The sequence below is a fragment of the Ursus arctos genome, unplaced genomic scaffold, assembly GCF_023065955.2.
Source record: "Ursus arctos isolate Adak ecotype North America unplaced genomic scaffold, UrsArc2.0 scaffold_1, whole genome shotgun sequence".
Lineage (NCBI taxonomy): Eukaryota > Metazoa > Chordata > Mammalia > Carnivora > Ursidae > Ursus > Ursus arctos.
The window spans coordinates 40,322,109-40,347,532 of record NW_026622763.1 but is presented as its reverse complement, the minus strand read 5'-3'; the positions used below and the strand labels follow the sequence as shown (position 1 = coordinate 40,347,532).

Below are 25,424 nucleotides of genomic sequence, written 5' to 3'. Positions count from 1 at the left end.
AAGTGCTTGTTAAAACCCATTGCTTTCAGTGATGCTTTTTAAAAAATCAGATTGGGGGCACCTGGGTGGCTCAGTTGGTTAAGCACCTGACTCTTGGTTTCAACTCAGGTCGTGTTATTGGGGTCCTGGGATCAAGCCCCACATCAGGCTCTGCACTCAGCAGGGAGGCTGCTTGAGGATTCTCTCTCTCCCTCTCCCCCTCCCACTACTCGAGACTCTGTCTTAAAATAAATAAATAAATCTTTAAAAAAAATAACTAAATAATCAGATTGGCTTTCATACACATTCTAGTGAATACACCCACTTAATTTTATTTCTAAGCTGAGATTAATACAGTTTACAATTTCCATTTGTTAACAGTTGGAAGCAAGTTTATTCAAAGGAGTGTCACTAAGACAAAAATGTATTCTCAAGGCATGAAGGAAACACAGATAAAAGCTACTTCTTTACAAAGTTTTCCTTTTAGAGCAAGTTATTAAGAAGCTACTTTATGCTGATTGAGTATAGTTTCACATTTAGAAGGTCTTCACATTGCAAATTTAAAAAGATCAGACACTAAATTCTAGGTAATGCCAATGATTTTAATATGTCAAGAGTAGGAAATTTTACTTTCGAAATATCCATATATATATTTGTAGGGAATTCAGTTACGCCCATCCAGCTGAGACAGTATTTGTACATGCCAGAATTATTATACTCCTAAAGAACATTTTAAGAACGCGGACCTCCTCAAACAGGATGAAGTGGGACTCCCCTCTGTATAACACCGTAAAGTTGGAACAGAGGGCACGGAGGTTCTGTGAAGCCCTGACCTCTACACAAAGAGACGAGAAGGGGTCCAATAAATTCTTCTAATGGCCATGATCCTGTCCTTTCTCCCACTAAGCCATTCCTAAAAGAAAACCCTCTTCACCTGCAATACATCAAACCAGCAGAAACAGAACACAGGAAGGGCAGCCCGTGGCAGCCCCGAGAAGGCTAACCATGTAGGAATGCGACCTTCCCTACGTGGCACCTGTTGGGCAAAAATATGTAGATTAAATATAATCACCCTGATGGAAATCAGCTTACATATTAAGAAGAGGGCTAGGAATTTCTAAGGATGGGCTCTAACACTATTTGAAATCTCCCCTAAGTGCCCTAAATAAGCTGTACTAATACTGTGCACGCAGCTCTGAGCCCTGTGTGGGCGCCTGCAGCCCCCCAAAGCTCGTCATGCTGCACCAACTGTGTGCACTTGTCACCAGGCCGCCCCTGACGCCTTTGCCACTCTGACCCAAGCTCGGAGGGGGGGGGGGCACACATCTGAAACAACCTGGAATGGAAAATTCGATGGAACCTTCTTCCCCCTCTCTGCAGAGCCTGTGGAATTTAGAATACGGATCCTAACCAGCCTACTACAAGCAGCTGCCAGGCCTCCCAAAGCAGGAAGCCAAGGTATCTACACCTTCATCTTTGCCCACGAAGATCACTGTGTTCTTGAATATTTTATTCTGTTAAACGTTTAAGATGCCTAAAGGCTGCCGTTCCCAGGCTCCGCCTTATAAAAACAGTCATGTTCCTCGGGCAGAGAAAGCACACACCCCACCCCCAGCAATCACAGAACCACAACTGAGTCACAGATCCCTGCTCCGTGAAGAGGCCGTGAAACCCACGTACCCTGTATTGATTCAAGAGGAAGTGCTCTCCCCCTCGGACCCCACCACTCCTGCCTCTTCAAAGAGCTGTGGCTACAGTCTTTCTGGAGAGGAAATACTTGCTTTTTCTCCTTCTCCTCCCTACCACACCTCCCATGTGTCCCTTGGCCACAGGTTCTAGTTCTGCAGGTCATGGAAGGAGAGCGAACAGAGGGACACTGTCAGCATAGAGCGTCCCTCTCAGCCACCTACAGCCCCTCCTCCCTGCAGGAGATCAGCTAAGGCAGGAGGAAGCACCATCCCCAAAGCTGGGACCTTCTGTACTCGAGGGACTTATTTCCTCCCGACTCCCACTTCATCTCAACTGCCATCGTTTTTATGTGAAGCTGAGTTAAGGGAACATGTTTGACTTAAGCCAAGGAATGAAGGACAGCCTCAATGACATGAAACGTGTCATTTAACTTTAACGACAAGACACAGCTTAAAATACAGGTGACATTAACAGACATGACGATGCCAACTTGGAACAGGAATCTTGCATAGCTTCTTTAGAAACCAACTAAACATTCCCTCCTCCGATGTGACATGACAGTGATTTCTCATTCCCAACACCATGCTAGGAGCCCAGCAGATAGGCAGAATAATAAAAATGAGAACCCCCTCTCCCTCCTGGAGACAGAAATAATAAAACAAGATTAAGTAAACTGAAGGAAAACACTGAGGTTTCTCTGGGATTGGATGGGATGTATCCAATCAAGTACTCATTAAGAGCCTCGGTATTCCTGCAGCTCAATCTTTCCTTGACGGTCAGAAAACCAAACTAGCAACTTTTCTCTCCCCTCTTTAGAATATTTTTAAAATTGCAGCACTGTAGCTCAATAGGGCGGGGGGGTGGGGGATGAATGCAGGAAGGTCTTTTTTGAAAGTTTCTGTCACAACAAGAAACTGGCTCGGTTATAATCAGAGGCATGCAATGCCGATGCCAGATCATATAATGAAAAGAGAAAAGGCTGTCCAAAAAACCGTATAAAAAACTGAACTCCTTGAGGGAAGATAAACTGCAGGAAGGAGAGGTCATTTCAGAAGAGCGAAGAATGCTGTAAGGGGAGTCACCTGGCTATCGCAGAACACCACAGACCCGGCAGTGGAGGACGGCTCAGAGAGGGGGTGAGGACAGTAAGTCACACCGGGAAAAATTAGTTGGACTAAATGGCAGGTAGGGAAGCAGTGTGAGGTGGGAACAGGAAGTCAGCAGAAAAAGTGAAAGAATTTAAATCTGCTATGAAAACCTCAAGCCACCACTTTGATGCAATGTCCAGAACCAGCTAATATCTACAGAGACAGACGGCAGACTACTGGATGAGCAAGGCTGGGGATGTAGGGGGAATGGAGTGGGACTTCTAATGGCTACGGGGTGAAAGGTTCCATAATCAAATTGTGGCAATGGTTGCACAACTCTGAACAGACCAAAAACTATTCAGTGGTTTAAACGAGTGAATATTATGGTATATGATTGCATCTCAATAGGACAATCAAAACCGAAAGAAACAAAAACCTACCAGAGAGCCTGATCCAAGTGAAAACTGAGGGCAGAGGCAGCCATCCTTATGCAAAGGGTCCCCCAGAAAGCTACAGTGAGGTCTACACCAGGGAGCCCACCACTCAGCCCCAGTGATCTCACAGATCTTCTGGGGCAATCTCCAAAATATGAAGTGCATGAACCTGCAGCTTCATTTTGCAAATTACACTTGAAATAGCAGGTGACAGGAGAAAATAAAAGAGCTCAAATGTCATTCCCTTTGATTACATACTAATGTGGAAGTAAGTGGGGTTCAGTCCATACTAGAATGTAAAATATCCCTCACAGACATGTGCGTAAGTCAGAAAAAAGGAAGGAGCTGAATGTTCTGTAGAGCACGGATGTTAAACAGCAGTATAATCCTGGAGCAAAGGGGGGCCCAGACAATCCATCCAGCGGGTCCCACACATCTGTTATCTGAAAGGCACCAAGCTGGACACTGGAGACACACAGGTGCACAACCCCACTTGCAGAAATGTAAAGGCACTCTGTCTGGGATAGGATGTGAGAAGTAAGGGCTCTCTTCCCTGGTTGATTCTAATGTGCACCCGAGACCAGAAACTACTGAACGAATCAGAAGCCTTACTTTAACAGAGAAGGGAAGAAGTGTGCAAAGAACTCAAATGTTAGGCAAGTGTTTACCTAGCTAAGCACCCTAAGAGTCGGGACACCCTAAGAATCTCGGTCTCCTGATCCACAGTTCAGGACAACAAACCTACTGGTATGGGTGTGCATGGGCACAGGGTGTACATCCTTAGAAAATTCTGGCCTCAAAAAGAGTGGTCAGATCCTATGCAAGAAACTGAAGAACAAATACCTGGAAATGAGTGAGGAAATAAATGACCTTGAGATTAAGCTGGGAAGATGCCTCAAAATGCATGGATTCTATTGCCCGGTTCTACGTCCTAGTGGGACTAGTCGCCCAGCAAAAGGAATTAATCAATGAGGAGGTAAGATTTTGTAACTTCACAGGTCAGATCTGATCAGGAAATTTTTGAACCACATGAGCCCAGGGATATAAAAATAAACACCAAGGAGCGTCAAAGCGGAGGCTTCATCCTTTCAGCTGTCCATGGAGCCAGCGCCGGCTGCAAAGAGCAGGCTGGGCCCTGGCAGAGTGACCTTCACAGACCACGCTAAAATCCTCCGAAGAAGTGCCTGGTGAACGCTCTGGCTGACGTGCACTGAGCCATTCCATTACCGAGCCGTGTGCTTCTTACCTATAATTCCACTGTCCTTGCTTTCCAGGGTGGAACTAGGGCTGCTAATGGTCTCACAGGGACTTTTGTTGGCTGCCGTCTTGCTGACACAGCTATTCAAGGTTGAGCAGGGGCTATCGGTGCTAGGAGATGCGGTGCTGCTTGTTAGTGTGGAGCAAGGACTGATGCCTTGGCTCAGAGCTGTGCACTGCAAGACGAACGGAAGGAGGCGTTAGCACGGCTTTACACAGGACGCTTCTAGACAGTCTTTTGTTTCTGATGCTAAGGCAATACAACTAAAAACAGGAACATGGAAAACAGGTTTTTTAAACTGAGGGGGCTTAATATAGATGTGATCTTCCAAATTTTTAAAAGAGAAATCTCTTTTGTTCTGTCCCCTTCCCCTGTGACTTTTTTATTATTAAAAGAGCAGTCTTAGAAATAATTTAGTGGGAACGCACATTCGTAAAATAGAAAAAGCAAACAGGCAGACTTCCTTTCATTTAAAGTCCACAGAAGACAAATGTGTTCTTTGACCTCTGTACGGAAAACCTGGGAACTCTGTTTTTGTAATGTTTCACGAGCACTGCAGCCTGATTCAATTCCTGAAGATTTATGGGCTCTGAGAGCAGGGCCAGGAGGCTGGTGGCCACTGCCATCTCAATCAGTGCATGACACCCCTGCAGAGACCCTCCCAGGGGGCGGGAGCTCTGGCCCCTCATTGCCATGCAGTCCTTGTCCATCGAGACTCCGAAGGGCAGGCTGCTGGTTCCCTAGGATGCGGAATGCTCTCCCATGCACAAACTATTTGATCTCATCTTATTTTGCCTCTGCCTCATCTCCTACAAATCTTTTCCTCATCCCACTGACCCTCCAAAATCTTAACCCTAAAAAAAATGCACAGGAAAGCATATCCCAAAGCAGCCAGCTGAGAAGAATGGTGCTATAAAGATAAAAGTAGTATCATCACTATGGGATTCTTTCAGCCACTTAAATTCATTTAGCTACTCTTCCCTGGGTGGTGACTCGAAGGTTAACGTGGGTATTTTCTTAAGTTCCGCACCCTTCTGCCTCGCCCCACCTCCCCACTGCAGAAATCAAACTGTTGAAGTAAATTTCAATACGCAACAGCCCAGACTCATTTGACTGAACGACTCCCGCACTCGGGGAGGGGGAGAAGCCAGTTATGCCTTCCTTCGTGCGTCCTCTGAGCAGGTAGGATATGCAGTGTCTTCCTCGGGCATTACCATGGTCTCATTGTTTTCTTCAATGGTTATGTGTGTGGCACTTGGGATCCCTTCTCCCAGTAAAAATCCCAGCCTTGTCAACAGCTCTTGAGCGGCCGGCGAACAGCTCGGTTCATTATCGGCCTTTGCTTCTGGAACAAAGAAAGAAAACAATGAAGATGCCCCTCTGGGGAATTTCAGTTTGCATCTGGAGGAGCTGGTGCTACAGCTGCTTGTCTGGTGCTTTTGTGTATTTTTATAAAATGCACTAAGTTTGACAATGCTGCCTGTCCTCTAGCAATACATTCTAATTAAGAGGCTGTGACAGGTTAAGAAAACAGTAAAAGAGGAACTTGCCAGTGCAAAGCGTGAAATATTTGACCTGAATCAGAACACAGTGTGGTTATACGACAGCAATTCCTATTTCCACGGCATGTGAAAAATGGGTACACTTGAGACACCAGAGGCAGAAAGAGGCCTGCCCTCCGTCTTAACCCTTAGGACAGAGGGGCCAATGCCCACAGGAGGCTGAGATAAAGTTAAACCCAAGTGGCATGCTGGCAGCGCCCCAGGCTACTTAGATGTTGGCGTAAAACTGAAACCCAAGCTCTCATTAATCGAAACGCAGGCAGGACTGACTTTGGTGGAAACGCGCTGTGCCTAGCCCACAGCCACAGCAGTCAGAGTCAAAACCAGGACGCCAACCAAGGGTCAATCGTCAGGAATCCACTCTGAAATAAAGATTTTAAATCCCAGCAAAATGTGTCCCAAGAGACAAAGCCCAGTGATACGCTGTGCTGTTCATGCGGAGACGGAGAGAACCCAGGTTGTGTTCTCCGCACGCTCCACAGTAATGGCGGACGCACGGTTAACCTGAAGGTCACAGCGCGCGCCTGCAACCTCTCCCTTTTCTGGCCTCCCCTGAGAAGCTGGTCGCCTCGCTTTTTGCACTTAAAGAATTCTGTGGTTGGGGGCACCTGGGTGGCACAGCGGTTAAGCGTCTGCCTTCGGCTCAGGGCGTGATCCCGGCGTGATGGGATCGAGCCCCACATCAGGCTCCTCTGCTGGGAGGCTGCTTCTTCCTCTCCCACTCCCCCTGCTTGTGTTCCCTCTCTCGCTGGCTGTCTCTATCTCTGTCGAATAAATAAATAAAATCTTTAAAAAAAATAAAATAAAGAATTCTGTGGTTGGGTCTAAACACTGAGCTATCCAAAAGCCTAAGGGAACTTAAATACGGGTGATGAAATGATATTCACATCATTCTAACACCTCTCCTGTATTTTAAAATCAGCATCCATCAGAGAGTAAAATAACGTATAAAAGTAAACTCTGCTTACAGAAGTTAGAACTTACAAACGATACGCAACCTGTAATATACTCACTCATCTCACTGTTTTGTTCTTTTTTGTTAATTGCCTAGAGATGCAGACCCATACTTTGATGAACCAGTTTTTCCTAGATGTGGAAATCTGCAGATAATAAGTCTTAGAAATATAACATGAGGAAAGAACAAAATAGCAGTGTTACCTTTGAGCTACAATACCACCACCAAAGTTCGATGCTAACTTTGCCTTTTGTAAGGAACCGCAAAATCAAAACCAGTAGAGCTGAGAAGACCATTTGTATTATTCTCAGTTTTGCTCAGTCATGCTCCCAGGATAGCAGCTACAAGCGAAACCAGGCTGGCTATATGCTCAAGGAAGGAAAAGCATCCCGCCCCTTGCTTACTCTCAAAAGCTCCCACTGTTTGCGGTAAGAATTGTGGTTTGCCAGCTTGGATGTTTTTTCAGTTGCTCTAGAAAACTCTGCAGGGGTAAAATAACCAAGGCTTTACATCGAAAACCGGGGATGTACTGTATGGTGACTAACATAATATAATAAAAAATCATTATTAATAAAAAAAAAATTAATAATAACCAAGGCTTGATTGTTCTGGGTTAAGAAAGCCCGCATGTTTCTGGATCATTTGTGTGAAACTTGTACCAGGAAGGGGCAGTGGCCCCAAGCCAAAAAGGATAAGAGAGCACCCCAGGGCAGGTCAACCACACCCAGGAGACCACTCTACAAAAGGTCCCTTCCCACCGGAGAGTTCCACCATATTTTGATTCCCAAGGTACTTGGGCATTCGGGAAAAGCAGGCAGGAACCAAACCAAATCAGCAAAACCGAGGCACACCCAAGGGCTGAACCACTTCAGAACAGGATCAGTCCCACCCTCCCTCACCCCAAGGCTCAGGCAGGGCAGCTCTTTTATCTCAGGTGGCAGCTGGACCAGAGGGAGAGAACAGGATGCAGATGGCAAGGGGCAGAAGTGGGTAAAGGGGGTGGAACTCAGCAGTTTCTCTACTCCACACACCCCCTTCCTTTCGAAACAATCTCTATACTGCTCCCCAACTGTGAATGTGCCCCTGAATGTCTAGCTTCTGGTTCAACCTGAAACTCCAGGGAAAGCGCCAGAAACTACTCCCAGTTGGCAGCTGCTGTGGAGACACACAGAACAGCTGCACAGGCTTGGCTGCCACAGCATCTATCCTGACGACAAACGAGGCCACAGCCTGTCCCTCACATGGGGCTCACTCTGAAACCCTGCATCCCAAGTAGGTCCTTGGGGGATTGGGTCCCCTCTAAGGAGGCACTGCTGCCTCCACACTGTGTCTGTAGACATCCCAAATTGCCAAGGTTTTCATTAAAACATATATATTTATGCAAAGACAGCTGACTCCTCATCCAAACCCCCCCCCTTCAGACAAGCTGGGAGCTGCGGCAATTCCCAGTCTAATGTCTGAATTGACAAGACACCCCCCTCAACCTCACGATCAACTTGTTCTCTTAACCATTCAGTCCGCAGTTGGATGCCACCAAAGTTCCAAAACCTTACCTGGGTTCAGGATGCATGAACAGACATCCTTTATTTCAGGTTTAGCACCTAGTAAGTCACTGCAATTTCATTTTGTCCAAAAACTTCCCAACTGTCTTTTCATATTATTCTCTTTTCTCAAATGTCATTCCAGTGACCTTCTCCTCAGAAGCCCCCTTCAGTTTGAATCCCTTAATCCACGTCAAGCCGTCCACATTTTCCCCTCCCTAACGTACACAGCTTTCTCTCTCTGAACTTTTCATTCTGGCAGAAGGATCCCTGGGTGAAGAGTGACAGTGCCATTTTGGGAGAGATGAGCTGCCTACAAACTCACACTGATACACTGGACTGTGAAATTAAAATGCATTTCCACTTTCACAGTCAATCACCAAATACTGAGATTTGAACAGTCAGATAAGATTTCCTTAAAGCTCATTCTTATGCCAAAATGACCCCCACACCAAAATCCAGTGGGACACTCTAAATGGAAAGTATTTTCATTCATGTAGTTCATATTAAATCACTCATCAATAACAGGTGTACCTTACCCAAAACCAGTGGGGTAAGAACTGGAGAGAAAGATACCATCTCTTCACAGCACTTTATATCTCATGAATTTAAAAATCCAAAGAATTTATGATAGCTGTATTTGTAGTTGAAAGAACAACTGGCCTCACACTTCCATGGAATCCATTAGACAAATGGAGAGTGATATTCCTTCCCGATTATGTTTTCGTGGAATCCTTAATATCACACCGTAATGGAATAATCAAGTGGAGAAAGGCAAAGGGAATTTCTTGGGTCACTTCCTGTCTCTTTTTAACTAATCACACTTGGACTTGCGGCACCAACCCTCACGTACAGTCCACAAACCGACCAGCTCCCCAGTTACCACCATCATAACATCAAAACCATTTGTGCCCCTTATAACCATCCCCTCATCCTTCCCTACAGTCTCAGAAGAAAGGACTTCTCCCTACCAAAGCTATTCTGGACCACTTACAGTGTGAACCCCTCTAACCCTCAATTTCCTCATGAGGGAAGTGTCATAACCACTTCTTAAAAGGCAGTGGGGCTTTAAAAAAAACAAAACAAAACAAAACAAAGTGAGAGAATACCTTATACACCAAGCACCTTGGAGATAAGATGCGATATCAAAGTTGGTCATTATTTCTACCAACTTTAACACCAAGAGCCCACTTTCTCACTATCATTTCATTTTCTGGTTTCATGGATTCCTAGCTATATCCAGTGTGTTCATATTTCTCTTAGCTAACAAAAAATAGTTTTTTGTTTAGGACTTTTCTGCCTTAAGTAACTTTTCCTGAACTCATCATTCCTTCAAGACAACAAATTTCCTCCTTTTTCTAATTATCAAACTGTTCCCACTTGGCCCACACTTACTGCTTTCACTTCTCATCTCATCACTCTCTTTTCTTAAAGTCCGACTTTGTTAGAACCATGGAGGTCCCTGGGGATGAAAAGATCATTCTATCAAGAGAAGCCCTTTCTCTGCTCTCATCCTCCTCAAACTCCATGAGTTTGGACACTGTTGACAGTGTCCAGCCATTTACTACCATGTGACCTTGAGCAACTTACTTAATATCAGTTTCCAAAATAGTACTTCTGAATTGAGTCCATTAAATGAAACACAGCCTTGATGGATGTTTTAGTCCTTTCCTTTGCTTCTAAATGTCCATGACCTGCTTCTTGCTAAACTTCTTGCCCTCCTTGCCTTCTGTTTACAACCATTTCCCTGTTTCTTCCTGACCGCTCCTTCTCCTAAGGCACCTTCCCTCCTCGATTTTCCAAAAATAGTATTTATAGAGGAGCATCTACCCATGAACCTGAGCTGTCATTAATTGGTTTCTAGTCCTTAATACAAAAACGTACTTATCACATAAGTTATCTTTAAGCTCTCCATCCCATTCACCCCATATTGAAACTGTCATCAAATCTTATCATTTCCTCTTTCAAAATGTCTCTTGAATTAGCCTCTTTCTTTCCAGTCATACCGCCACTTACCAAGTCCTCATCATCTCAAGTCTAGATAACTATCAGACTCCGGATCAATTTTCTCATCTCTTTTTATTTTCTCCCTATCTTCTTTTCCTTCCTCAAGGCCAGTGGTTCTCAAACTTTTTGTGTCAGGGTTCACTCTTAAAAATTGAGGACTGGGCTATTGATATTTATCATATTAGAAATTAAAACTAAGAATTTTTTTAAATCTACATTAATTCATTTTAAGTTCATAAACCTACATGTTAAACACTTCTAATAAAAAATATTTTTTTCAAAGATTTTATTTTTAAGTAATCTTTACACGGAACATGGGGCTTGAACTTACAACCCTGAAATCAAGAGTTACATGCTCTACCAACCCAGGAAGCCAGACACCCCAAAAATATTTTCAATTTAAAAATTTAAGAATGGCATTGTTTTATACTTCTACAAATTCTTTTAAATGTCTGATTTAATAGAAGACAGCTAGATTCTCATGCCTGCTTCTGCATTCAATCTGTTGTGATATGTTCTTTTGGTTAAAGCATGCAAAGAACTGTGGCCTCAAAGAGATATGCAGCTGGGAAAGGGAGGAGCCTTCTCAATTAATTACAGATATTCTTCTTTGATACCACACCAAAACTTAACAAGTAGCAATTTCTTAAAGGTTAGTTCTACTGTTGGCTTTGAATCTGTTATAAGCATTAAATGAATTTTTACCCATGCATGATTTTTTAACATCATGCACTGATTTGGAAAATATTGGTTTTGCAGATCTTGTAAGTGCTAACACATTTTATTATATAATACCAAAATATCACATTAATATCACCACATCTCAAATGAAAAGTCCTGAGAAGCCATCAAGCTCAATGTGACAGATACAAATTCCCAAAAACCTAATTTTTCACTTGAAAGGTCAAATTTTATCATTAGCAAGGAATCCCTGTCAGGTTTTTTTTTTTTTTTAATTGAAATGACATGCTCATTTTGTTCCTTTTTGAGAAAATGTGTGTCAAATACCCAATTCTGAGTAACCATGGTTTTCCAGTCATTCTTTCAAGTAAAAATGATGTTCCATTAAAAAACTGGCTAGGGGGGCGCCTGGGTAGCACAGCGGTTAAGCGTCTGCCTTCGGCTCAGGGCGTGATCCCGGCATTATGGGATCGAGCCCCACATCAGACTCCTCCGCTATGAGCCTGCTTCTTCCTCTCCCACTCCCCCTGCTTGTGTTCCCTCTCTCGCTGGCTGTCTCTATCTCTGTCAAATAAATAAATAAAATCTAAAAAAACAAAACAAAACTGGCTAGGTCAGTTTGCAAATCAAACATTCACACAAGTAGTTTTCTTTGAGACCACCGTCACACTTCGGCATGCAGAACTGCTTTATGGAGAATTACCATTTCGTCACACGGACTATTAAAAAGCTCAGTCTAGGGTCAAGATTTAATAACCTTATTTTCAGTGCTTTGTCAGGAATGTTACTCAGTGAGTTACTATTTTTAATGCTAGTGCATGGTGGTGGAAAATACTAGCCTAGCTCTAGTACAGCAGTGCCCCTACCTCAATGTGCACTAAGGCATCAGAAGTCTTACCAACAATTGCCTTTGTACCATCAGTGCAAACGTCAATGTAAGAGATATGGAAATATCTTCTTAATATCATTACAAAAAGAGTTTTGACCTCAGTGAGGGTCTTGGGGATGCCTAGATGTCTACGGCCTACACTTTGAGAATCTCTGCTTTAAGTCTTCAATTGTACTAAATTCTCCCTTTTCTTTAAAATCTATAAAAAACCATTGTTGCATACACTTCTCAACCTATTAAGTGATCTCTCATCTACCCTTACCTGCTCAAAGCCTTAGGATAAAAAGGCAATGGTCTATCCCCACCAATTTCATTACCCTTTCGCCTACCTACAACTTAAATTCATTCACCTTCACTAGCCTCCTGAAAAAGCCCTGGTAGGCACAGTAATTTTGTCTTTTTAAAAGCCCAATCTCCTCTTTTGATTTTCCTATAATTTTTGACCTTGCTAATACTGTCCTACAAGGAGGAAAGTGGCAACTGTCAGATCAGACACTCAGAGAGGAAATCCATAGTTTCCAGGATTATAATATGGTCTTGTGGGATCTTCTAACCTTTCTCAGTTCTCTTCTCCCAATGACCCTTTCCCTAGTCTGACACACTTCTCATTTCATCACGTTCCCTCTAAACAGAAGTTCATACCCAGAACTCTTGAGACCCAGTTTGATTTTCCAACTGTTCAGTGGGCACTTGTGCCTAGGTGTTCCACCAGCATCTCAAACTCAACGTGCCTGAAACTGAACTCAAACCAAAACAGACGGTTCCCTCTCCTTCAGTGCCCTCTGAATGTCAGTCTCAAGGCCTTGAAGTCATCATCTTTGTCTCTTCTGTCTTTCAGGTCTATGCAATTTCTCAAGCATCTTCCTATTCCTCACCTCTTCTTTCCTGATCCTGTTCTAATTTGAGACCTTACTCCATCTTATCTAACTACTGGAATCTATTCCTAACCATCTTCCTGACCCTAGTCTCTTTCCTGCCCCAATGCATCCTATACTTCGTTGTCAGGTAAATCTTAAGATAATCAAATCCTTCCCAGCTCAGATCCTCCACTGGCACCCAGCTGGGATTAGTCAACACTACTTCCCCCTTGTATTATAGTCACTCTGCATATACAGGTCTTTCTTTAATCCCCAACCAGACTGTAAGGCTCCACGAAGAAAGAACCTATGCTTGATAACCCATCTCAAATAGCATCCAATATAGTGCTTTCTGTAGCATCAGAATGTTAATATTCATTTAAAGAAATGCAGAATGAAAGGATACCCTATCTCTGGTCTCACTTCCATGGCATACATACCAGGCACATCTCCTTTCTGAACTTTCATCTAACTAAAACCTTAATCAACTGTTAGTCAAATGGCATACGACCATTCTAAGAAGATGAATGTCTGAAATAATAATCAAAAACGTAAGGTGTCAGTATTTACTTAAACATATCTAAAAAAAGACATTCCTCCCAAGATAGCTTTGCATGTAATTATGCTGCTGTTTCATATGTGTTAGTTTTACTTGCTAACTAGACTGCCAGAAGAAAAGTTTCATCATATTTTGAGATTGATCTTCACCAAGCAATGACTCATTAGATTAAAACTTTCTCACCCCGCCCCATCAAAGCTTGCTCAAGTAGCTAATGACAGATGGAAGCAAACGTGAATGGATTATGGTTGCCCCTAATTCAAAGAAATATAGCTGTGAATCCCACTGTAATTTAATAATCCTCTCTAATTTATCTGTTGTTTTTTACAATTTACGCTTAAGGCAGAGGTATTATCTTGTGGGTAAAGGACATTCTCCCTCTAAATAACATGTTGGTTTAGCAAAAGGAAGCTCATTTGTGAAGAACGTATTCTGTATGACACACAGATTATTAGAACTATTTGGCAGGGAAAGGGGGACTTTATTTTGTTTGAGGAGCTTATTAAGTCACTCTTTTCTTTCCCCAGAGTAGAAAATGCTATTCTTCCAAAATATTTTAGAATATTGAATAAAGTAGAATATATTTCTCTAAAGATGTTTCCAGGTGAATGTAAAATTTAACAGATTGATTCTTTGCATGTAATAAAAATATACATCTGCCCATATCATACAACCCACTTTCCAGATGGCTAAAATATGCAAATTCGCATAAATACAATTACTTATAAATTAATGAACAAATTCAAAGTGCTCATTGGTTTTGCTTTACTTTGATTTAAATTTCAAACAGCTAAGAATCAAGAATTTATGGAGCTAAACCATAAAACGAGGCAGCTTAGTCTGGGAAGGGTATTTCAAACATTTAGGAGTAACTTGATATTTCATGAGCCTATGGGAAATCTCAAAAGCATTTCACAAAGAGCTGTTTTCAATAGTTTGTTAGTCTGGTGAATATTGAAATGCTGTCATTGACAGCATCCAGAAAAGCATCTTCAAGATTAAAAAGAAAATGCCCAAAGAAAATATGAAAAGCATAAGACCAAATTTCAAGTTAAAACTTAAGTGATGACGCTTGATATTCAACCCTAGAGAGTAGGTCTGTCTACCATACATTAGTGCATGCTTGGGTTAATACCCAAACTCAATTAGTTGTAGTTTGCTCCAGCCTCTCCTTTAGGTTCACTGACCTGTGTATAAAATTTACACTTTAATATAGCAGCTTTAATTAACCCTATTGAAATGTAAAAGATTCTGTGGGGATTACAAAACACACCATCCTTTACTAATTGTCAAGCTGAATAGTGTTAAGCAACCACTTTCTCATGAACCAACAGATAACTGCGGGGGCTTCCACCAACATCATGGCTATCCATATAAGGCCATATGCTTATAAACATGAACCATACCTCTTTCCCTTTTCCTGAATACTTAAAGGGAAAATGTACCCTATTTCTTAATTCTAGACCAAACTTCTGAAACTTCTGGTCTCTATTCACAGCCCAGGTATGTCATAATTTCAGTCCCCTTGGAGACAAACAATGCTGAGTCTGAGGTCTCAGGAGTGAGTGCATGGTGCAAACTGCAGGTTATGCCAGCAATATCAGTCTTTACACTTGAATTAGTTCACCAGGCACCCAAGCCTCCCCCAAGAAAGATAGCTGATTCCACCTTGGGCAAGAGGGGAAAAGCTGACAAAGGGAACTCCTTTTAACCTCTCTTCTTTGCCCAATACAAATCCTAAATTTCTCCCTCATTCTTACCCCAGAGGGAGTCCTAAACTCTACACAGGACCTCAATGATATTCCCCACCAGGGAGAAAGGTTACATCATGAAGTCTAGGCCAAACACCAAGGGCATAAACGACCAGGACTTCAAAGGCTTTGGGGATGAGGGTAAGGGGTGGTTTATTCTGAAATGGACAAACATCTTGGTAAATCTGATCACTGATATTCATTTCAGAGGACCAGGTTTTTATTTTCTTTCAAAATCCAGCATAGAAATGAGAGAAGAAATCTGAAAATAGACACCCTCACACACGAATTCACCACCAAGAGGGTCCTCATGTATACAGAATGGCCATCCTACCAGACACCACCAGGGACTCTCCCCTCTTCACGCACCTGGTGCCCTGCCCCTCCTCAGCACAAATCCTAGTGTGAACCTCTTACCCAAACCAAACAGCTCAGTGCCTGGACAGAAGGGAAAGGGTACAATTTCTCATGCCAAGACACAGGCAACAGCACCTCTTCCCTGCCCACAACGCCCAGCTCCTGCCCCATCTCATCTTCCACCCATTCCAAACTCCTCTTGCTGAGGTTTATCTTCTGCCAATTCCTCTTCTCAGCTCATTTTTAGGTTTATTTTCACCACCACCCTACTTACTCCATTTTCCTACCATGGCCTATTTTGCACCACTCCACAGTACGTATCCACAGAAACACAAAATGCTGTACCCCAGACTACCCACAATTAGGGAGAGGAGAATGCCAGGTATTCCAAAGGAGAAATATGGATGAGCTTTCTCTTCCAGCATTGTTACATAAATTTGTATCTACATTGAAGATAAAATGGGCTTCTTCTCTACATAAGCCAGGATTCCTAACCACATGTTTCTACAGGAAAATGGGATACAAGTTCAAAACATACAAATCAGAGACCATGAAGTTGTGAGTTGGGGACTCCTTGCTGCCCTGGAATGGAACAAATGGAAAATTCCCAAATGGATTTCAAAAATAAAGAACAATTAATACATCTATGAAATACTACAGTTTGTAATGTCTGTTACACTTATTTCCAGTACTAGAAAAAAAAAATATCTTCACTAAAAGATTTCAATTAATTTGGACTTTTTTTTTTTTTTTTGGCTCTTAGTTCAACATTCCCTAAAGAAAAACTTTAGATATTAAAAAACAAAAAGCTTTCAAAAGCTACCAACTGCTTTTAAGGAAGCTGGTTATCAGAAACTTGTCCAGTGAAAAGTGTCTGCTTTTCAGCGAAAGCCTGTTGAATACTCCAAAATGATGGGAGTACCAAAAAGCCAAACAAAGCAGAGTGCTGGAAGCCGTCTACTGGCTGGCTTTCCTTTATCTCTCCATGCCGAGAGGTCAGAATTGAGAGGAAATATGGCTCAACACTTAAACAATGCATATGCACCCACTCAACTATTCCTAAGCGGTGAATATAATTCCAAGAATTTACATTAGCTCAACAGATCTCTGGAACTGGACGAGGGGGAAAAAGCCTCCCAGATACATTCAATTTGGCCAAGCATTCCTACAAGAGGCACTCAAGTTTCACTCAGAAATGGAATGTCATTATGTAAAATCTTTCAGGGTGAAAATCATTGAAAACATATTCTTACCATTCTCATTGGGCTCTGCCGCCTTGCACACTTCTCGGAACGGGATTATAACTGCATCTCCAGGCACTCTGGGGCTTTCCACATACTTGGGCTTCCTGACGGGACCTGCAGTGGAACAGATCTGAGTGTGGCTAATTTTTTCCAGACGCAAACAAAGCTTCGGCGTGTACAGTGTGTGTCCTCACCAGGACCCAAATATGCCTCAAGGAAGAGCCGGCCCCTTCTCCTCCCTTGAACACACACACAGTCATGTCAGTCCAGACGCGGGAATGTCCAGTCCGGGCTGCCAAAGCAGAAACGGGTAAGCTCAGTTTCGAGAATGTCAACTCAGAGAAAAACAAAAGCCGCTCTTTTGCTCTGAAGACGCTACAGCTATCTTTGGTGTACGTCAAGGAAGTGATTTTGACATGTTCAAACCTGGACAGCTTCTGGCAAAGGGTTTTTTTATTTGGAATTTGCCTCTAACTGGGACAGAGACGATTGGGTTGCTTGCTATCTCCAAAGTCAGGAGGCAGGGATTACAAGCAGCCAGGCTGTAGCATCAACACGCCCCGAGCGGCCACAGAGCCGGCATTTTATCACACTGGTGACGCACTGCAATTGTGTGGGGCAGAGAAGGCGATGGCTTTCTTGGCACATGACAGAGCCGCCTTCAAAAAAGCACAGCAGCCAGTCCAGCATGCGACTCGGGGACACGAGAGAGCCCATCAGTCCCATTTCTCACCTACCAATCAATCTCAATGTAGCATCGGAAAATCTGGAATTCTTAGTAAGACTGAAGAGACCCCTCACACACTGGTGGTGGCAATGAACAGGTGCAGCCATTTTGGAAAACAGTTTAGCAGTTCCTCAAAAGGTTACACAGTTATTATATGGCCCAGCAATTCCGCTTCTGTACTCACACGTGTCCACGCAGAAGCCTGCACACCCATGCTCGTGGCAGCACCCTCAAGAGCCAAATGTCCATTGACTGATGACAACAAAATGTGATCTATCCATACAGTGGAACAGTACTGGGCAATAAAGAGGGATGGAGTACTGATTTATGCTACAACGGGATGAAACCTGAAAGCACAATGCTACGTGAAGGAAGCCCGTCCCCACAGGCCATATATTATAGGAGTCCATTCGTATGGAATATCCAGAATGGGCGAATTTACGGAAACAAAGAACAAATGGCTGCCAGGGGCTGAGGGATATGCAGGCTAGCGGGGTGATAGCTAAAGGGCATGAGACTTCTTTTTGGGGTGATTAACATGTCCTAAAATTAGTGGTGATGGCTGCACGACCTTGGGAATATACTAAAAACTGCTATAATGTACGCTTTAAATGAGTGGATTGTATGCTATGTGAATTATATCTAAATGAAGCCACATTAAAAAAAAAAAAAAAAGCCTGCCAATACTGTCTGTTCCTGTCAAACATCACATTACATTTGGCCCAGAATCACCCACTCGAATTTCATTTTCCTTGGTTGCCTTATTTTTAAAGTGTGCTTTTCACAAGGCCACAGAGACAGGGAACATTTCACACCAGTAAGGGAAAAGCTGGTGGAAAGCATGGCAGACAGGGGTCCCCAGTCCTCCCTCCTGCTCAGCCCTGAGCCGCAGCCCCGGTCCGACCCTCTGGGCCCGTGGCTCCGTCACCACACTGAAGCATCCTTCTGAATCCAACATCCTACTCGGCTAAGGAGTTCTGTGCGGAATGCGCTTTGTGGTGAGAGATGCTGCCATCTAAAGGCCCACTGCGAAAGCATCTACACCAGTATAAAAATAGTCCAATTCCCAGCCGCCTACAACGTACTACACATTAAAACAGGCCACATTATCAAAGAAGTGTATGGTACTTGACAGATAGGGATATTATTTCAAACTTTAGAAATCATGGTTTTTAAATGGCTAACACAGTATTTAATCACATGGCTGTCTCCATAATTTATTTAACCCTGTCAGAAAGGGGATTTTTCAAAGGTTAAATTGGAACGGTTATAGGGGAAGACGGAGAACACATTCACAATATGAATAGAGGATGTAGGCTATACAGCAGAATACAAAGCGTTACTCAGATTTTCTCTAAAACATACGCATACCCCTATATAAATATGCATGGAGAGAAGACTGGGGCGGGGGGGGGGGGGTAAGGGGAAGTTTAACATATTTGCTATGAAGGAGCCAGAAACTAGGAAGAAGGGCTCTAACAGGGCAGGAAGAAATGGAACTAGGACAAGTACAAAAACCTATCTACACGCTTGGTTTCTGACCTATTCTCTGTGGTAAAAGAGATCACAGGCACCTTATTGTCCAATGACTCAAATTGCCCCAACCAGTAACCATGCCACTGCTCAAGAGACACCTGTAGGGGCACCTGGGTGGCACAGCGGTTGGGCATTTGCCTTCGGCTCAGGGTGTGATCCCAGCGTTCTGGGATCGAGCCCCACATCAGGCTCTTCTGCTATGAGCCTGCTTCTTCCTCTCCCACTCCCCCTGCTTGTGTTCCCTCTCTCGCTGGCTGTCTCTATCTCTGTCGAATAAATAAATAAATAAAAATCTAAAAAAAAAAAAAAAAGAGAGAGAGACACCTGTAAATCTCTGCTCACCTGAACTCTTCAGGTATAGTAACTGCAAATCTAAGCAGATCTATTTACAGGCTCCATCTACCTACCCCATATATCCTTCAAAAATATTTTCTAATAGTGAGTACTCTCTTCAAACATGGGCTATTTCACATGGATGTACGATGGTTTTTATGAATGGCTGGAACATCGAACCCCAGCGTCACCCAGAGGCTTCAGAAAGCATCCATGCCCATCCATTTAACAGTCTATGACTGTGTTCTGTTCAGAGGCCAACTGTTAACTATTAGAAAGACTCAGCATTGAGGAGTCAGAGTGTTAAGAGCAGAGCCTCTGGAATTGGGCAGACCTACCTAGGTCCCCAGCCTCCCCAGCTCGGGCCTCAGTAATATTGCAGAGCTAACAGATGGACAAGTAAGCCTCCTGTTCCCAGGGGACCATCCACGAGAGCAGAGACAGGTGGATCCGGTTCCCAGGCCTAGCACAGTGCCTGGCACAGTAAACAGTGATGCTAGATAGGAAAGGAGATATGGACTATCACAAAGTAGATAGAACGTGTATTCAGTGGTCACACAAGGCTCAGCACTTACATACATTAATTCATTCAGTGGTAGTAACTTTGGGAGAAGAGCACTACTTTCATTTTTAGGTCAGGAAACGGAGGCTCAAATCAGTTAAACAAGTTCGTCATGGCCCACACACAGCAAAACACTAGGTCTGTGGTCCATGCAGGTTTGAAGTCCACGTACTCAACCAGCACTCAGCACTGATAAAAGTGGGAAACCCAGATGAAACATGCAGTCCCAGAAAAGGCCAGAGCAACAGAACCTTCCACCACCACCTAGTCATCCATGGACTTTAGGATAGTCAACAAATATTTTATTAATATTTGTCTCCGATAATCCCTTTTACTAGGAGTTGAGATACTATGAAGTGATTATAGGCATACTTGAAATATTGCAGATACTGCAATAAAGTGAGTCAAATGAATTTTTTGGTTTCCCAGGGCACATGAAACTGTTTACACTGTGATCTGTTAAGTATGCAACAGCATTATGTCTAAAAACAATGTGCATACCTTAATTAAGAATTACTTTACTGTGAAACAATGCCAACTATCATGTGACCGTTCAGTGAGCCGTAATCTTTTTGCTAGTGGAGGGCCCTGCCTTGATGTTGGTGGCTGCTGACGGATCAGGGTGGTGGTTGCGGAAGGTTGTGGTGGCTGTGCCAATTTCTTAAAGCAAGAAAACAATGAAGTTTGCTACATCAATGGACTCTTTCTTTCACGAATGAATTCTCTGTAGCATGTGATGCTATTCAACAATATTTTACCCACAGAACTTCTTTCATATTTACAGTCAAACCTCTTAAATCCTGCTACTACATTATCAACTAAGTTTAGGTAATATTCTAAACCCTTTGCTGTCATTTCAACAATCTTCATGGTATCTTCACCGGGAGTAGATTCCATTTCAAGAAATTATTTATCCGTAAGAAGCAATCCTCATCCATAAAAGTTTGATCACGACATTGCAGCAATTCAGTCCCATCTTCAGGCTCCACTTCCACTTCGAGTTCTCTTGCTGTTTCCACCGTATCAGCAGTTACTTCCTCCACTAAAGTCTTAGACCCTCAAAGTCCTCCACGAGGGTTGGAATCAGCTTCTTCCAAACTCCTGTTAATGTTGATATGTTGACCATGTCCCATGAATCATGAATATTCTTAATGGCATCTAGAATGGTGAATCCTTTCCAGAAGGTTTTCAATTTACGTTGCCCAGATCCATCAGAGGAGAATCACTATCTGTGGCAGTGATAGCCTTCCAAAATATATTTCTTAAATAGGACTTGAAAGTTGAAACTTACTCCTTGATCCACGGGCTGCAGAATGGATGTTGTGTTAACAAGGCACAAAAACACTGAGCTCATTGGACATCTCCATCAGAGCTCTTGAGTGACCAGGTGCATTGTCAACAAGCAGTAACATTTGAAGGGAATCTTATCCTGAGTAGGTCTCAACAGTGGGCTTAAAATATTCAGTAAACCATGTTGTAAACAGATGTGCTGTCATCTAGGCTTTGTTGTTCCATATACAGAGTGTAGGCAGAATACATTTATATTAATGCTTAAGGATCCTAGGATTTGGAGAATGGTAAATGAGCACTGATTTCAACTTAAAGTCACCAACTGCATTAGTCCCTAACAAGAGACAGTCTGTCCCCTTTAAAGCTTTGGAGCCAGGCATCGACTTCTCTCTCGTTATGAAAGTCCTAGATGGCATCTTCAGGAACCAACCTCTATTAGCATCAAACTTTTCTTCTACAGCTTCCTCAACTCGCCTCAGCCTTCATGAACTGAAAAGAATTAAGGTCTTACTCTGGATTAGTTTTTGTCTTAAGAAAATGTGGTGGCTAGTTTGATCTTCTATCCAGACCACTAAAACTTTCTCCCTATCAGCAATAAGGCTGTTTTTGCTTTCTTATTCATGTGATCACTGGAGCAGTACTTTTAATTTCCTTCAAGAACCTTTTTTCTGCATTCACAGCTTGGGTAACTATTTGGTGCAAGAGGCCTGGCTTTCGGCCTATCTCAGTTTTTGATATGTCTTCCTCACTAAGCTTAATCATGTGTAGCTTTTGATTTAAAGTGAGAGATATGTGACCTCTTCCTTTCACTTGAACACTTAGAGGACATTGTAGGGTTGTTAAGTGACCTAATTTCAATGTTGTTGTGTCTCAGGGAATACTGAGGCCCGAGGAGAGAGAGAAGAGATGGGGGAATGGCCGTTTGGTGGAACAATCAGAATATACCCAACACTGATCAATTAAGTGTGCTGTCTCATATGGGCACAGTTCATGGCACCCCAAAACAATTATAATAGAAGATCACTGACCACAGATCACAATAACAAAGAGAGTAATGAAAAAGTTTGAAATATTGCAAGAATTATCGAAATGTGACACAGAGACATCAAGTGAGCAAATGCAGCTGGAAAAACAGTGCCAACAGACTTGCTGGACAGAGTGTTGCCACAAATCTTCAATTTGCAAAACTGCAACATCTGGGATGTGCAATGGAGCGAAGTGCCATCAGACGAGGTATGGCTGCATAAACAACTGCGCTCCAACACGATCTTTTTATTTAAATTGCTTTCCACAAACAGCTGAACCTCAAACGCTACAAAACCAGAAAAATTTATAACTATAGAGGTTTCGCTCCTTCCTCCTCTCAATTGCTCATTAGAGAATCTTTGCATACTTTCCATAAAACAGCAAATGAACACTCGTTTGCCTTTACTCCTTTTCAAAACATCATTAAAGTCGTAGTAAAGGGATTTGAGGGACTGTTGGGGAAAGGAGAACACCACAGGCAAGACACCAAACTTCTGAACCTGGGAAACAGTTTGCCAAGGAGCAGTGAATTGAGCGGGCTAGAAAAGGTTGGCGCTAGGGTAGGGGACGGGACGGCTCAGCCTCAGAGATGGGAGCCATGTCTGAAGGCAGAGGCATGGATGGGGCCACATGGGACCAGGACTTGAGAATCTATTTAAGGGAGAGATAGACCCTCAGAACCAGGAAGCATTCCCTCCCTCATCCTGGATGCTGAGTTTTTCTCTGGAAAGGCTGAATGCCAAGACCATAGAGACTCAAGAGCTCAACTGGAGTGCTAAACTAAAAAACTGGGATTAAGAAAAATTCCACATGCAGACTGGTGGGCCCCAGATGTACCCCCACCCTGAGCTGTGAGATCAGAGGCAGCAAACTCGTACATCATGGCAGAAAGACATCAGAGGACGCCTCTCCGGGGAAAGTCACCAAGAGAAAAGACCCGTAAGTAACCAGTTGGGGACATCCTCCGGAAGAAACGGCAGATTTCTGACCAATGACGGCGCCACAAAGCCTGTCCTCAACACCTACCCAGCTCTTTCAATCAGCTTCTTTGCTCTTCAGTTACAAACTAGGATCAGACAGTCGAGGAAGACACTACCCTGAAAGACCGCAACTGAAACAAGTACAAAACTGTGAGGAATCAGAGACAACAGGAGGAACACCTTCCAGAATGGGAAGAATTATTGCTCCCATGACCCAAAGGGCTACCATGACAAGGGGCACCTAGGGTCCACATGGTGGGCAGCTGAGCAGACTGACTGACGGATGAGGAGAAAAGAGGCCATGGCAGCAGGAGCCATGTGACCACCAGGCACCCATCTCACACCTGATCTGCGATTAAACCACAGTGACACGGATTTCTACACCACTGAAACAAACTCCTCTAAAAGCAAGTGGCCACCTTGTCAAGAGAGACCCAAACTGAGAATTCCATCTCCCAACCACCCTCTTACCGAGGGGATACTACTGCCCAGCACCTTTCTACACACAGCTTTTTGTTTAAAATAAAACACTCAATGTTCCCAAGCATAAGCTACCTTAAAGTAAAATAACCTCCCTGCTTTGCTATCAGGTTAATCCCCACAAAACCAAAATAGAATACCACATAATAATTATGCAGAAAGCAGGTATGTTGGCTACTATGGGTTTTTTGGGGGGCGGGGGAGAGAAGGAGAGAGAGAACCTTAAGTAGGCTCCATGCCCAGCGTGATCTCACAACCCTGAGATCGTGACCTGAGCCAAAATCAGGAGTTAGACACTCAATGACTGAGCCACCCAAGTCGCCCCTGTTGGCTACTATGTTTTAAGGCAAGGGTTCCTTAGAAACAATACAGGACTTAGCTTGAAAATCAGCAAGGGGAACCTGGCTGGCTCAGTCCATAGAGCATGTGACTCTAAATCTCAGGGTTCTGAGTTCGAGGCTCATGGCAGGTGTAGAGATCACTTAAAAAAAAAAAATAGTGGGGAAATCAGCTCATGTAGAGGCCAACATGTTTCCCTGTCACAGTGGCCTCACCTTCCAATCACTCCTGGGCAGCTCACCCACCACACTGGTATAAAGCACTTTTCAAGCTTTACTGTGTATAGAGATCACTGGCGGCGGCGGGGGTGGGGGTGGGGTCTCGTTAAAATGAAGATTCTGATGTCCTTACTAGATATGGCTGGGACCATAGCCATACTTCAGTAGCAAAGGTATCGAGTAGGATAGCACAGGCCACCATGGACAAGGCCCCTAAGGGAGGCCACCCTTCTTCCGTTCATATCTGAACAGGGTCTAGGGTCATGAGGTTGGGGCACCAACTTGCCCAGTTTACCAGGTTTTAGACAAATAAGGATTGTTCTCAATCATAAATGGGAATCATTCTCGATCATAACCCATTTCATAGCAACTTTGGATTCCTCACCTCATCTAGATTCCCACACCACCCAACCCCATTCTCTACTATGTGATACAGGGGAAGGGTCCTCAAGTTTAAAGATAAAGGGCTCTGAAAAGAAACAGACACAGAACATGCCCCCAGAGAGGTTAAACAAGTTCCCAGTATGCAGCTTGCATGAGAAGAACTCCTGCCAGCTCTTTTCATTGTACAGAAGGGCCTGTGTTTGTCTGGGAGGGGGATCACAAACCGCCCTTAATCACTTCAGTCTACAACCTTGGAGGCAGGCCTTCTCCCCATTCAGTCCTCTGCCTTTATGTAAATCTCCAAATATACTTTTCCCAGCGGCCAGTTTTCCTACTCTTTTTGACATTTTAATCACACGGCTGACTATTCTGCTGCTTAGAAACTGCCATATAAGGAATATTTTTTAAAAGGGATGGCAGAAATAAACCAAACTGGGCTTTATCTCCAGGCAGTGAAAGACAGAAGGGCAGGGGTTACTTTTCATTTCTGAGTGTTTCAGTTAAAAAAAAAAAAAAAAAAAAAAAAATATATATATATATATATATATATATATATATATATATATATATATATATATATATATATATATATATGAAAGCAATATTTGAGACGCAGAACACCTGAGGCTACTTATTGCATTTAAAGCAATCTTACATTTTTCACATCTGGAGACTATGAAAAGTGACACTTCGTATTA

The 25,424-nt window shown here is 43.2% G+C and overlaps 1 protein-coding gene across 11 annotated transcripts in view; it reads right to left on the bottom strand.

Annotated features, from left to right (window-relative positions):
* The window catches only part of TANC1 (tetratricopeptide repeat, ankyrin repeat and coiled-coil containing 1), a 227,096-nt gene that overhangs the window by 67,851 nt on the left and 133,821 nt on the right, over window positions 1-25,424 (bottom strand). For 8 of the 11 annotated variants that reach the window (XM_048214539.2, XM_048214535.2, XM_044380210.3 and 5 more), the window contains 3 exons: window positions 16,861-16,965; window positions 5,663-5,793; window positions 4,437-4,623 (listed from right to left, as the gene is read on the bottom strand). In XM_048214539.2, coding sequence (XP_048070496.1) covers window positions 4,437-4,623; window positions 5,663-5,793; window positions 16,861-16,965 — 423 coding nt within the window. The remainder of the gene's footprint in view (window positions 1-4,436; window positions 4,624-5,662; window positions 5,794-16,860; window positions 16,966-25,424) is intronic. The other 3 variants (XM_057318071.1, XM_057318058.1, XM_048214538.2) reach the window with 2 other exon arrangements.